General features: G+C 45.0%; 1 protein-coding gene across 1 annotated transcript in view; it reads left to right on the top strand.

Moving 5' to 3' along the window:
* LOC147033404 (uncharacterized) overlaps nt 1–14,451 on the top strand; it is a 70,754-nt gene that overhangs the window by 360 nt on the left and 55,943 nt on the right. The window contains exons 2-4 of the mRNA XM_085871611.1: nt 3,117–3,273; nt 6,940–6,990; nt 13,847–13,933. Of these exons, the coding sequence (XP_085727737.1) occupies nt 3,117–3,273; nt 6,940–6,990; nt 13,847–13,933 (295 nt within the window). The remainder of the gene's footprint in view (nt 1–3,116; nt 3,274–6,939; nt 6,991–13,846; nt 13,934–14,451) is intronic.

The following is a 14,451-nucleotide window of genomic DNA, read 5'->3' on the forward strand; positions in this document are numbered from 1 at the left end:
GGTTCCCAGCCAACTGACCACGTGTTCTTTATTTTGTTTCATTTTTTAGGTTCGATTCCAGAAACGACGCAACCCGCGCCCTGATTTAAACATCGCACACGATGTGAAGAAATCGATGCAGATTTTTCGACACAACAACCTTAAAACGACCCAAGTTTACACGAAATCTTCGGGGAAGCGAAAAATTAATGAACGAACAAGAAAACCACATTCGATTTGAATGGTGAAAGGTTCTCGTGATTTGTTATTGTGCAACATCGCCCGATGGCAAACAACTCAACATGCCCGCTCTTCATTTTTGAGGAGGGTCGGGGGGGGCGGGAGAGGGGGAGGTTGCGACGGGAAACGAGGATATCCTTAAAGCGGTGCAAGCATGCGACGCATAATGGAATTGTGGTGGCCGGAGGACGCAGGGGATTCTCAGAGGGGAAATCTGTGACGTGGGCGGAGCCTCGTTCGGCTTCTGGGAACCGTCCAATGAATTCGAAGCTGATGGGCGGGACTCTGGCTGCGAGCCAATGGGAAGTCCTCTTCGGGCGCGGCGTGACGCCCACGTGCGGATGCATCCGCCGCCATGTGCTCGCTTGCCCGCTTGGCACCGCAACAATTCGGCCATTTGGCTTCGAGCCAAGGTTTGCGCGGGTGGCCTAGTCCGAGTGCTCGCTCCAGCTGGTCAACTGCAGGTAAGTTTAAAATGTTAAAGAAACGAGTTTTTTATTATTATTTTTTTTTTTAGCCCAGATTCCTCAAATTCGCTTTTCCTTCTTTTTTTTTCAAATGGACAATCAGATCAGTTTTACACGAGCGAACTTTGTGGAAGTTTTTTTTAAATTTTATTTGAATCGTGTGTCACGTGCGTGTCCATTGTGCGCTCCCGGTGCTGACGGTGTCCGACTCGGACTAACCGGGGAACAGAGAGGATGCACGAAAAGGACATTTTGGACAAAGCTCGTCCGAATCCACCGGCGTTTCGCGCGACGCGGACGGTTTTGCAGACAGTACCCGCCGTTTTGTCGATTAAACGATTTTGTGCTTCCAGTGATGCCGCTTCGTGCTTTCGTGCTTTCGTCGAGATGTCGGTGCCGACCAGGCGTTCGTTCATCGCTTCTTTAGGTTCTCCTGCTTTTCCCTTTTGTCTCGGGCACGCGTTGCGCTCATTGGTCGAAACGTGTGTTTCCCGCCATTATTATGTATGTGTATATGTGTGTGTATGTGTATGTATGTATAAGCGTAGCGGCTGGAACATGTGTAGATATTGTGTGCTGGTTCGATGTTTGCGGTATAAGTATCGTGGAGAAAGCCCTTGGACGCGGTTGATCAGCAGCTGCTGTGATCCGAACACGTGCACATTGTGCAGCACGACGTGGAGGGAGAACAAAAAGTTTTCCCGCTTTTTTATAATTTATTTAATTATTGCGCGATGGGCAATATCTTATTGGCACAAGATGTACACGAAGAAGAGTGTATGATATATTTCGGTGGATGGTTTGAACTTTGACCCAAAGAAAGTTGAACCCTCTCCGTGCTGTTGTCCGTTCAATCCTTTTCTGAGCTGCTTTTCCCCGTTCGAACGATCATCGCTGCACCTTGAATTGTCAATCGGGATTTGGGATATTCCATTTATTTAGTGTGTTTATGTGTCCCCCCCCACCCACCCCGTTCCCTGCCCCACCCCCACGAGCTCGTGATACTGTAGATTCGCCTTGTTCGAAACTCCCCCTCCGCTCCTCTCCTCTTCTCCCCTCCTCCCTTCTCCCCTCCTCCCCTCCTCTCCTCCTTTTCAGAAGAAAGATAAGTTTGGGTGGGGGAGCGGGAGGTTTGAGATATGGCATATCAAGAACTGTTTAAAAAAAAAAAGCACACACACACACACACACACACACACACACACACACACACACACACACACACACACACACACACACACACACACACACACACACACACACACACACACACACACACACACACACACACACACACACACACACATACACACACACACACCTACCTATCCCCCATTACCACCCTACCATTCTTTCATCCTCATTGCGCACCTCCCACACTCAAACAAATCTCCAGCTCTCTCCTCCGCCTCCCCTTAACCACAACCCATGCCTCGGGTTCTCCCCGTCACCCACAAGCCCCCGCGGCCCAACCAAAGGTGGGAAGCGAGCTCCACAACCGAGAGCCTCTCCCATTCTCGTTCTTTATCTGCCCTCCTGCGGTAACAGAATGATCCTGTCATCCATTCTGAACATCGCGCCTCCCTCCTCTTGCTGACTTTTACCCATGACCATCCCCTTGCTGACCTTGTCCCTCTCCTCTGACCTACTCTTCCTTTATGATCTCCCACTACCCAATGCTGACCCTCACTACTCTCTTTTCCCATTCCCGTTCCTCGCTCTGTTTTCCCCATCAATGACCTTCACACCTCTCTCTTACCTGTTGCTGACCCTTGATCGTTTTTCCAATTTCTGACCACTCTCCCTTTCCCCACTGCTGGCTCACTCATTTCCCTTCAGTGACCCTCCTTTCTTTGACCATTGCTGATCCTAGCAGCTCCATTTTATCGTTGGTGACCATTACGCTCTCCATTTACTGAGCTATGTCGCCATGTTCCTCTCTTGTTTTTTTTTTTTCACCTTCACTTATCTCTTTGTTTTTTCTTGCTGACCTTTGCTATCTTTTCACATTGTTGACCTTCACGTCTCTCTTTATCCAATTTCTGACCCTTCCTTTTTCTTTTTCTCACTGGTGACTCTCCTCAATTGTTCCTTTACTGATGCTCACTCATTTTTCCCATTGTTCTTCTTTTTTCTCCTAATCTGACACTAACTGCAGTCTTCTTCCTATTGCTAATTCTCACTCCTTTCTTCGTTTTTTTTTCTTCCTTTGATCCCACTCATCTCGACTCCCAATCCTGACCCTCTCTCATCTCGCCTCCCAATCCTGACCCCCTTTCCTTTCACCTCCCAATCCTGACCCTCACTTCTCTCACCTCCCGATCTTGACCCTCGTTACTGTCACCTCTGAATCCTGATTCTCATTAATCTTGCATCCCAATGCTGACTCTCCTTGCTTTCTTTTCTGACCTGACCCTTACTCCTCTACAGCCGAGCCATGAGTGGCCGGCCTACACGCAGTGCCGCTACAAGCAGCCGTTCCCCTGAGCAGACTAAAGCTGCAGCCTCAGAAAGTGGTGAGGAAACTACCGAGCAAGCAGCCGAGCCCGTGGTGAAGCGTGGCCGCGGACGACGCAAGAAAACTGAGGTAATGCGAGAGCCATTCCTGCACATGTCATGTGCCCATGTGCTTCTGCGAGGGGTCCATTTGCATATGACGATGCTGCCCTTCGTAGTGCCTGTACTCCATAATAATAAATCTGTGCTCTTCAATTCTTAAACTCGTTATCACGGACTTTTAGAAGATAACACTTGTTCGTCATCTCGTCGAAGACGCAGTTATGATTCGCTACTTTGTATTTTTATGTGACAAGCATACTGGTGTGTCAGGCGTGTTATGGCCTGTTCCTGCAAGACGTCCTGGTTTCTAGGATGTTGTGTGTGATTATAGAAATAAATGGGCCTGGTGGTGGCTTAAGATCTTAGGGTCATGAGTTCAATCCCTTGCCGGATCATTGAATTAACATCAGGTCAGTTGATTAGGCCTGTCATTCTTCTGAGGTCGGCAAAATGAGTTCCAGCTTTTGAGTAACCAGGCATTGCATTGGCAGCACAGCTGTACTCATAGAAAATGATGCAGCCAAGCAGTCATAGCCTGCATCCGAATAAAGAAATAAAAAGGAAAATAGAAATGAATGAGAAGTTGAACTTTGTACCCCTCTGCCTTTTTTTTTGTTTGTTTGTTGCTTGCCTTTGTAAATGCCTATTCTCAGCAAAGTTTGAAATTTTCAAAGCTTCAACAGCAAAGTCTGTTGAAGCCTTACACCAGAACGAGTTCAGCAAACACTTTCGTATTGATGGACACAATCTACAGATACGAGTAACCATGTGAAATAAATGTGTATTCGGTAGTTTTGCTTTTGGCTACAATCACTGGCATCGAGCATTCGCTAAAAAAAGGATGTCAGTGGAGTAGGGGGATATTAAATTGGATTGTCTTTTGGTGTGAAGTGAAGGTGTTGGAAGCTGGGAGTTGTAGTTGTTTGGTGGGGGATGGGGTGGTGTATGCTGAAATGTTTCATCTCCATTTACTGTTCATCGACGTGCAGGTGTGAACCCTATTTCTTTGAAGGAAGTACAACGGAGTGGTTCGGATGCCTTGCAGACCTTTCACTAAGATCCGTCATGCAGAAGCTTGCACAGAGAATTTAAGCCATGAATTTGTGGGCATTCGCCGTTGCCATGGTACTGAGGGATGACGCTGCTCTCAGTGCTGGGAAAGGTCTTTGCTTGGGTTATTCTTGATTATTGTTCGCCACCGTCTGCTTGAGTAGTCAGGCTTTACACAAAAGAGGTCAATGATTGACTGTATCCTTGCCCTTCAGGTCCTTACTGAACGCAGACGAGAGTTTTGGTAGGAGCTGCTTGCAGCCCATGTTGATCTTCACAAAGTGTTCGATTCAGTAAATTGGGATGCCCTCTGGAGGATTCTCGGTCTTCGTGGGGTGCCAACAAAGCTGATCAATCTGATGTCTGACATACTCTTGCACTGAGAGTGCTGTGAGATGTGGTGGTTCCATCTCCGACTTCCTGTCAGTTACTGGAGTTCATCAGGGGTGTGTACTGGCCACCTCACTTTTCAGTGCTTGTATGGACTGGATTCTGGGGAGGATGTTGGAGAGATCAAGCTGCGGTGCATTGTTTGGGAATGTAAAGATCTCTGACCTTGATTTCCCAGATGATTTAGTCATCTTTGTGGAAACGCTGGATATCCATACAGGGGTCCTCGAGGTGCTGAATGAGGGAGGAGTCACAGCCACTGGGATTACAGGTTTCCTAGGTCAAAACTACTAAGATCCAGGCTTTCATTGACATTTTGGATGCTGCTATCTTGTCTGTACGGATATGGAACTTGGACTCTGACTAATGATCTGAGACAGATCTGAACTCCTTCAGTACCAGGTCTCTTCGGAGAATCCTTGGCTATCGGTGGTCAGACTTTGTCCAACGACCTGTTGCTGAGAGAGACTCAAATGAGATTTGTGACCTGTATAGTGCATGAGCGTCAGCCGTGGCTGTATGGACATGTGGCTCGTTTTCCTGATGCTGATCCTGCTCATCAGATTCCCTCAGTGAGGAAGCTTCGTGAGTGGAGGAGGTCAACATGCTGACCATGTCCTCGTGGTTGCAGCAGGTTGATTGGCATCACAAGGAGATGGGGATGGGCCAGGCATCTGTTTGTGGGGTGGACAGAAAGAAGCCCCTAAAGTACCCATGGAAAGTGGACACTGATGCTATTCCAGCACATGCTCCCATACCTGACCTGACCTGCTGTTGCCATGGTGCTGTAATAACTACTAATTCCCCACTACTGGCTGACAGTTGGCTTCCTGTGAAAGCACCGATGCTAATCTTATCGTGTATGGGCATGGATGTGAATGTAACGGTATCTTTACATACGTTGCGCTTTTGACCACCAAATCCTCCTGGCCGTTCGTGATGACTCTTAGTCTCCATTGATCTTATCCTCCTCATTCGTGCATCCAAATTGCTGTGAATAATTTTCTCACGTCATTGCTGGAAGACGTGGTGCGTGTTGACGTTGTGCACGGAAGTGGGAATCACTTGTTGCTCTTCATGTTCTGTTACAGCTGCATCGTCGTATTAAGCTTGATTTTTGGGTATTTTGTTGTCTCTTTCGGTTTTGTATTTGACAAGTTCCCCTGCCATGTTAGTTTTCATTCAATCATTCATTCATTCATTCATTCATGGACCATGCTTTATGCAGCGTGACGGTTCTGACAAAGAAATTTGTTTGTCATGTGTTAAAATTTTGATTGGGTTGCAACTAGGAAGTAGGAATTGTGTAATTTACGATCACGCCGAATATTCTCGGAGGACACCTTGGGGTCTTTAACATCCACCAACTCATGTCGGGAGATGGGGCACACCGTTTAACATCCATCCGAGAGATGGCACACACGCTGATGCCTCACACTATCAGAGAAATAGCAGGGTGACAGTTTATAGCTGAGTCGGGAAGCGAACACAGGCTGGACAGCTCAGAGGCGAGTGCGCACACCTCTAGGCTATCCTTCCAGCCCAATCGCTTGCTATACAATGAATGTTTTTGAAAGTCTTGACGATCATTTTATTCTAAACCATATTATCTATCTGTCCCCAGACCAAACCATTCTTTTTTAGAGAATGTGGAAGTTGATAATAATGAGAATGAAAGGTGAAATTGAAGAGAATGTTGAAGTTAATAAATGATGGGAATGAAGAGTGGGATTGAAGAGAATGTGGAAGTTAAATACTAGTAATGTTGGGAAGGAGGAGTGGGATTGAAGAGAATGTGGAAGTTGATAAATAATAGTAATGATGGGAATGAAGAGTGGGATTGAAGAGAATGTGGAAGTTGATAAATAATAGTAATGATGAGAATGAAGAGTGGGATTGAAGAGAATGTGGAAGTTGATAAATAATAGTAATGATGGGAATGAAGAGTGGGATTGAAGAGAATGTGGAAGTTGATAAATAATAGTAATGATGAGAATGAAGAGTGGGATTGAAGAGAATGTGGTCGATAAATAATGGGAATGTTGGGGAGCCGAAAGTCCAAAGAGCTCAGGGTTCAAAGAGCTAACTTGTTTTTTGATGTTCCCATTTGAGTACTTTCCATTTTTCTGAAACCTCGGGGTGAAATTACCATCTTGCATTTATTTACACATTGTATCCAAATCCGGAAGCATTTGCATGTTAGTTAACCAGATATCCTTTATTTGCACTTTTTTTTTTCTTTTCTTTTTTGCAGACACAGACACACACAGAGACACACACCGTGAAGCCGCCCATTGCAGAACAGGTGAATGATTGCCTTGGACAAAATGACAGGATGGCTAGGTCAGAGAAACAACTCTGCTTTGTGAGGTCTCCTTGACGGCAAAAGACTTCCCATGGGGGCAGCGGTAGTTGCCATTTTTGCCCACTCGGTTGTATGTACTCTGCTAATTTTGTTGATGATGCTGATTAACAGTTCTTCTAATTCCATCACTGCATGATTCAAGTCTTATTACTCTATCCTTTTAAAGTTCATAAAACCTATCTTTGATCCCAATAACCTGTAAATCGGATTTAATACTGTCTCACTATCTCTTATTTGTGCCATGCCTCGGCCTCTTCTTTTCCAGTTCTCCAAGCAACAGCTGCACGTACACACGTACACACACACGTGTACACACACACACGTGTACACACGTGTACACACACACGTGTACACACACACGTGTACACACACACACACACACACACACACACACACACACACACACACACACACACACACACACACACACACACACACACACACACACACACACCCGAGTATCCCAGGGAATTAAAGAGGCAGTGCACTTCATTTTGGCTGTATAATCTTTGTTCGATTTCCCCACCTGAGTATAAACTGTTGGATTGGTGCATCACAGGATGGGCATTGCATTACAAAGTGTGCTGTCCCTTAGATGAACGTTAAACGAGATGTTCCCTCTGCCAGGATTAGCTGGTGGACATTAAAGATCCCACAGAGTCGTTTGTGAAGAGACCGTGAGTTATCACCGGTACACTGAACAAATTACAAGTTTCTGTTAGTTGATCGTCAGGTTGGTCAGTCGGTTCCTGAAAGGTATGGGTCAGAAAACTCTCCCCAACCGATCTTATGAGAATATGGGATTCGTTGAAGCAGTAACAGTAGTATTATTGGTCTCAAACATCGGTCTTTGTCGGGGATGTATATCTGAAAAAAGTATTTCGCATATCGAAACAACATAAATATAATATAAAGTTCCTAACTTTTTAGGAACCATAAAAATAAACATTAAAAAAATCCATTTTACATATTGTTATATTTTGCTTTTACCTCCCCCACCGAAGGTAAACTGAGGTTATGTTTTCACCCCTGTCTCTGTCTGTCTGTCTCTGTGGACAGGATATCTGAAGTTCTCAACGGATTTGTAAAAAAAACAAAAAAGTGGACAGGTTCGATGTGTGACAAGGACAAATTGATTAAAATTTGGTGAAAATACTGATCGGGATAGGAGATTTATTTTTTTAATTTTTAAAGTTGATTCTTCATTTGGGAGTTAGTGTCAAAAACTATATACTGCATCACGTGATATTTCATAAGGTTTGGAGGAGGAGTGGAAGAAGTCCGGAGAGGCGTTTAGGGGAATTGCAGTGGTTTTGTGTGGAAGGACGTCAGGAAAGGGTGCATTGTCGAGGGATAGAAACCAGGTATGATGAACGGAGGAGTTGGCAAAAGCTGGTGAAAATAAGGAGGTTTCGAAGTGGATAAAGAAATTCAAAGATGTCGGGAGGCAGCTGGATGCAGGCAGGGTTCCTGCACCTGTTGGGCAGAAGTGGTAAGCAGCAAGCAGAGCTGTGAATAAGACAAGGACTGATATGGAAAAGGAGGTGCACAACAAGTTAGAAGAGGATGGTGGGAGGAAGATGATTCATAAATTAGCTCATGACAGGATGAAGATGTTCAGGACATGAAGGGGGGTGGGGCAGTGATTAAGGATGGTGGTGGGAGGCTTGTGTCAGAGGAAGGGGGGGCAGTATTGAAGGTGTGGGAAGGATATTTCAAAGAGCTGTTGAACCGGGTAGGAAGCAACGGTGAGCTAGAGCTACCGTGTTATGTAGAGGGGAAGGTGGAGTTGGTGTAGATCACAGAGGAGGAAGTGCAGGTGGCAATGAAGATGGGAAGAGTACCAGGCATTGAGGTGTGTACAGAGATGATAATTTCAGCAGAAGTGCGAGTCAGTTGGACGAAGAGGCGGTTATGTGTTATGAATATATGTGTGAGCGAGGGTTCAATCCCAGAGGATTGGAGAACGGTTAATTGTGTCGATATGGAAGGGGAAGGGAGATGTTTAACATCCGGCAAAGTACAGGGGAATTACGCTCCTAAGTCATGTAATGAAGGCATTGGAGAGGATTCTGATTGGGAGGACAAAGAAGAGTGTGGAGATGGAAATCAGAGAAGAGGGGTAGGGGTTTAGATGTGGATGGGATGTTCGTGCTGATACAGCTGGTTGGGAAGAAGTTGGAGGTGCAAGATGAGATGGCATTGGGATTTGTGGACTTTGAGAAGGCCTACGAGACTGTCCCCAGAGAGATGGTGATGGCGACACTGAGATGGGAGTGCCGGAAGCAGAAGTTGGGTTCGTGGAGGGAATGTACAAGGGAACAAAGGGAAGAGTTTTGGTTGGCCTTGGGATCTCTGAGGAGTTCAGCGAGATCATCGGTTTGAGGCAGGGAAGCTCTCTCAGCCCATTCATGTTTACCAAGATGAGGGGGCTTGCAAGCAGGAAGGTGAGTTTGAGGGGTAATATGGGGAGGATGTTGTATGCGGACAATCTGGCACTTGTGGTGGAGAGTAGGTGGGAGATGTAGGAGGTACTGGGGGAGTAGAAGTAAGGCATTTGGGAAGCATGGGCTGAAGATGTTTGTGGAGAAGACGGGTGATGTGGGTCAGGCAGCAGAGAAAACAAAACAAATGCGATCAGGCAGGGAAATAGGTTTGATTATCTGGGAGGAACAGTGACCGGAGATGTTGAGTCTGAGGCAGATGTGCGGAGGAGGATTCAGGTGGGTGTGAATGTGTGGAGGGGGTAATGACTGACAGAAAGATGTCAAGAAAATTGAAAGGGAAGTTTTTGATGTCGTGTGTAATGTCAGCCTGTCTTTATGGTCTGGAGAAGGTGGCACTGACAGACACAACAACAGAGGCTGCAGGTTTGCGAGAACTTGGTCAAGAGGATTGCGGGATTGAAGAGGGTGGATCGAAGGAGGCTTGATGAACTGAGTGAGAAGATTGGTGTGCAGATGAGCTCGACGGAGAAATTGGAAAAATGTCGGCTGAGATGGGCTGGACACTTGGTGCGGATGGGGGAGGAAAGAATGGTGAAGAGAGTGGATATGTTGAGGGAGCAAGGTAGGAGGAAAAGAGGTAGACCGGGTTGAGATGGGAGGATTGTGTAAGGTAGTGGTGGTTGGAGAGTGGAGCGAGTTGGCTAAGGACAGCAGGAGGTGGAGGAGTATCATGGTTAAGGCAGGGCAGAAGCTTGGTGCCATCGGACCTCACCCATTATAAATGGAACAGGAGGAGGAGAGATTTAAAAAAAACTTTGACGGATTATCACAAAACTAGGTGGATGAGTTGGCTCGGTGACGAGAACAAGCCGATGAGATTTTGGTTCAGGTCCGGGTGCAGAGCCGACTCATCAGTGGATGCAAAACAAACTATTCGGCCTGGTGGAGGTATGTGCTCTACCTAGTGCCGTTCCAGTTACAAGGAAAAATAAGGAAATCAAACACAGGTGGAGGCCATTCAGCCCATCATGCCTGCGTGACACCACACTGATCCATCCACACAAGATCCAAGGAAGAAAATGCAAAAAAAGTTTTTAATTGATGAAATGCCTTTTTTGTATTATTTATTTATTTATCGTTTTTATTCCCCGCTGCGTGGCGGAAGGGGGATATTGTTGTCACCCAGGTCGTCCGGCTGTCCGTCCGTCCGTCCGGGCCTCAACATTTATAGCTGTGAGTGCGATAACTCATAAACTGTTTGCCATATCGATTTGAAATTTGGGTCACACATGTACCACCTGAAAAGGAAGAACCCTATTGATTTTGGGCGTGGCCGGATCCAAGATGGCCGACTGGGGCGGCCATCTTGAAAAAAATGTTTTTTGTAATAAATGGAAAACCGCTTATCTGATTTCAATTATTTTTGGTTACTACGTTCCTCACCCCTGGGGAACTTTTTCGAGATGATGACCAAATGGTCTCTTGTTTCCAATTCACTTCCCTCATTATCTGGAATATGTATGTCCTTTTTCCTTCAATGGCGGGGGATTCCCCATCTCTGATGGTATATTTTCTTTTTCTTTTCTACCCCTCGGTGGGGGGGGCATGGTCTTGGTTAAAAACACACTATCAACTACACACCCCCCTTGACAAGACCCCCACCAACAGCACCCCTTACACATGTACACAATCACCCATCAATGCTGAAACCACCTAAAAGTCATATCAACATCCCTATACCACTATATCTCCATAACTTCCAGGTACCTATCTAATTACAATTTAAACTTATCTACTCTTTCTGCTGCTACTGCCTTTCCAGGGAAAACATTCCATGCATTAACGACTCTGAGTAAAAGACCCCTGCCTTACTACCATCTTAACTCTCCTCTTATTTACTCTCAGGCTATGGCCCCTGATCCTATCACTGTCTACTCTGTTGAATAATTCATCTACACTTACTTTATCTATACCTTTCATTATCTTAAACATCTCCATCATATCTCCTCGTAACCGCCTCCTTTCTAGTGTATAAAGCCCTGTCTCCTTCAGCCGCTCCTCATAGCTGAGTCTAGCTCGGCCCGGAATCAATCTTGTAGCCCTGCGCTGAACCCTCGCTATTACCTATGATATTACCTATTTTTTTGGGTAATGACAATTATCAAATGCACATACATATTAATACTAAAAAAAAACAAGACAATTACTTCCCATATGAAAATTAACCTTTTCTGGACACGGTCAAACAAGGTGGTACCTCTTCCTCCTCCTCCTTCAATGAATGTAAGCATTTTTATAGATGGTACACACCGTAGTTTGAGGCAAACCTAATAACCCGGCGACATCAACTGCGCATTCACCATCATCCATTCGGCAAATAACATCCAAGTTCACTTCTGAGGTCACACTTATATGCTGCCTCTTACCTACTATTCCACAGTGCGGTACATTTCTTTATGCGTGATGTATTTTTTAAATTTTTTAATTTTTACAGTAGTTTTTTTTTGCCGGTAATTTTTGCGATCTCCAATTTGGTACTTTAGCGACGTATTCTGGCATCCTCATCAGTCTTGGAAGTTCTGTAAATGCTGGAGAATAAAAGGTATGGCTTCTATTATTGACGTAAGTGTGAGTTGACGTAGCGATAATGTGGTAGTAGTATTAATAATAATCACGACGTATTTGTGAAATGAGGTAAAAAGGGAAACATAAATCAGGGTAGTACTGTAGTTGTATTAGTAGTCGTAGTTGTTGTAGATGAGCTTTCTTTAACGTCCACCAACTATTGCTTGTCTGTGGAACTCTCAGTTTCTTGTCAACCCAAGGGATGGCACAAATGTTGATGCCTCTCCTCCTGCTTGTGATATACCAGGATGGCAAGTTATAGCAGGGTGGGGATTAAAACCAAGGCTACACAGCTCGGGGAGACAAGTTTCTTTTCATTTAAAGCCAGAAACACTTCCAACCCTCATTGCACAACTTGGACTTCGCATTAGTGATTGGCCAGTGTAAAATGAAGGTATCTTTTGATCTGAGATTCGAAAGTTTGTAAATTTTTGATGAGGTTATGGGTCACCTGTTTACACCATCACCATTTCCTGCTGAATATTGCCTGTTTTGTATTTTGCTTCCACCTTTATAAATATCCGAGTTTTGAAGTAGGTGGTGTCTTGTTTGGAATTTGGTTACGTGAAAGCAACTTTGACTTAATTGCTGTTTTAAATGGCATTTATCACACGGTGGCCTGTCGTCGTCGTATCCAATCAGCGATGACACTGGGTAGGTAGCAAGGAGCTTGTGCTTGCCAATTCGGATGAAAATCAAAGCTTTCAAGAAGATTAGGATTACAATCTTTTGGAAACGGTAGATAATTACCATGTCACGATCCAATGTTGGCAGAAAAGCCCAGCTGGCTCACTAATGACTTTCAGAGATGGGGTAATCTTCCTGCTTCACTTGCTCAGGTTAAAATATCATCCCAGTTCTCACTCCCTGATTCAATTTATGAAAGGTGTCCTAAGTTGTATATTTGCTCATATGTTATCCATTTCAGTTTGTTATTGCTTTTTTTTCTTCGTCAGAGTTGGTCCTTGCCAAAACGATGTGCTTTTGACATTGGGTACCTGAACTATTATAAAATTAGTTTCCTTGTTCTGAACGATGCATTTGATAAACTATTCCATAAAACGACAGCGTTTGGCCAATACTTGATATATAAATATGAGATGTATGTGCTGTACGTATATGTACATTAACTGGTGCATAAAGTCCACCATTTGATATCGATATATTATTCTCCATCCATTAACAACATAAGACGAATCTGTAACCCTCAAGGTAAACAGCATGAAATCGGCACAAGAAAAAAATCCACAAGCCCCGTCTAACTTTTGTGCTTTTCCATCATTGTGGTACCACAAAGGCAGCTGACCTCGACCAAAGTTTGGGGGAGGGGGGCATCAGGACCCCCCGGTGATGCCCATGTTCCCCGCGGAGTGTAGCTGGAGCCAAAATCGCGGATTTGGTTGGTGTATGCAATGGTTTGTTCTTTTTGAAAGGTGCCATGGCATCTTTAACATCATTAGTGAGTGCTGGACTGGTGGAAGTGATGGGATTTCTGTTTTTATTCTCTTCACTGAGGTTTACAAGAAAAAATAAAGTCGGCATTTTGTCTCCGATGCACAGACGCTTTTGTTTTTTTGACCTTCAATCCGAGGTTGAATTCTTGATATTCGCTGAACCAGGCCATAACCTCTTGAGTATGTTGGCCTCATGTGTATAGAGTCTAACTCACACTGTGCTTGCCCGTGCTGTTTGTCTTTATGGCGTGATTTGCCACATGTTCCCAGGAACCCACGGGCTCGCCCAAGCCGAAGAGACCTCGTGGCCGGCCCAAGGGCAGCAAGAACAAAGGGCCTTCCAAGGCCGCACTAAAGGTCTGGCAGGGAGCCGTCTGCGGTACCGCCTCCTCTCTCTCTCACATATATTTTGCTTTTGTGGTCTCTCTAGGTGTGTGTGTGTGTGTGTGTGTGTGTGTGTGTGTGCGTGTGTGTTTTTTATCGGTAGTTACACACTCTAAGTCTGTCCACTTTTACCAAATGTTTGTCCTACCGGGTGGCATCTTGAATTATTTGGTTTTGTTGTCGAGTTTCAGGTGGGAGGTGGTGAGATGAGGGTGGGGCAGTGTTTCGGGGGGGAGAGATTTTTTAACATCAAATGTTTGTTGGATTCAGGAAATGATAAAAAAGAAGGATGTTTTCTGCTTGGATTTGTACTTTCTCCCAGATCTTAGTGCCGTGCCCTTCGAATCCTTCAACATTGTTCCTGTTTATTTTTGCATTTATAGTCTCCTAAAATTATCTTTTCTCTTTTCTTGACGAGCGGTGTTTGTGTGTCTTTGTCCATTGTTCATGATTCTCGAGGAACAAGATCCCGCACACTTTATCCATTTAGT

The sequence above is a fragment of the Eptatretus burgeri genome, chromosome 2 (assembly GCF_056783735.1).
Source record: "Eptatretus burgeri isolate ZD-2024b chromosome 2, Ebu_testis_v1, whole genome shotgun sequence".
Lineage (NCBI taxonomy): Eukaryota > Metazoa > Chordata > Myxini > Myxiniformes > Myxinidae > Eptatretus > Eptatretus burgeri.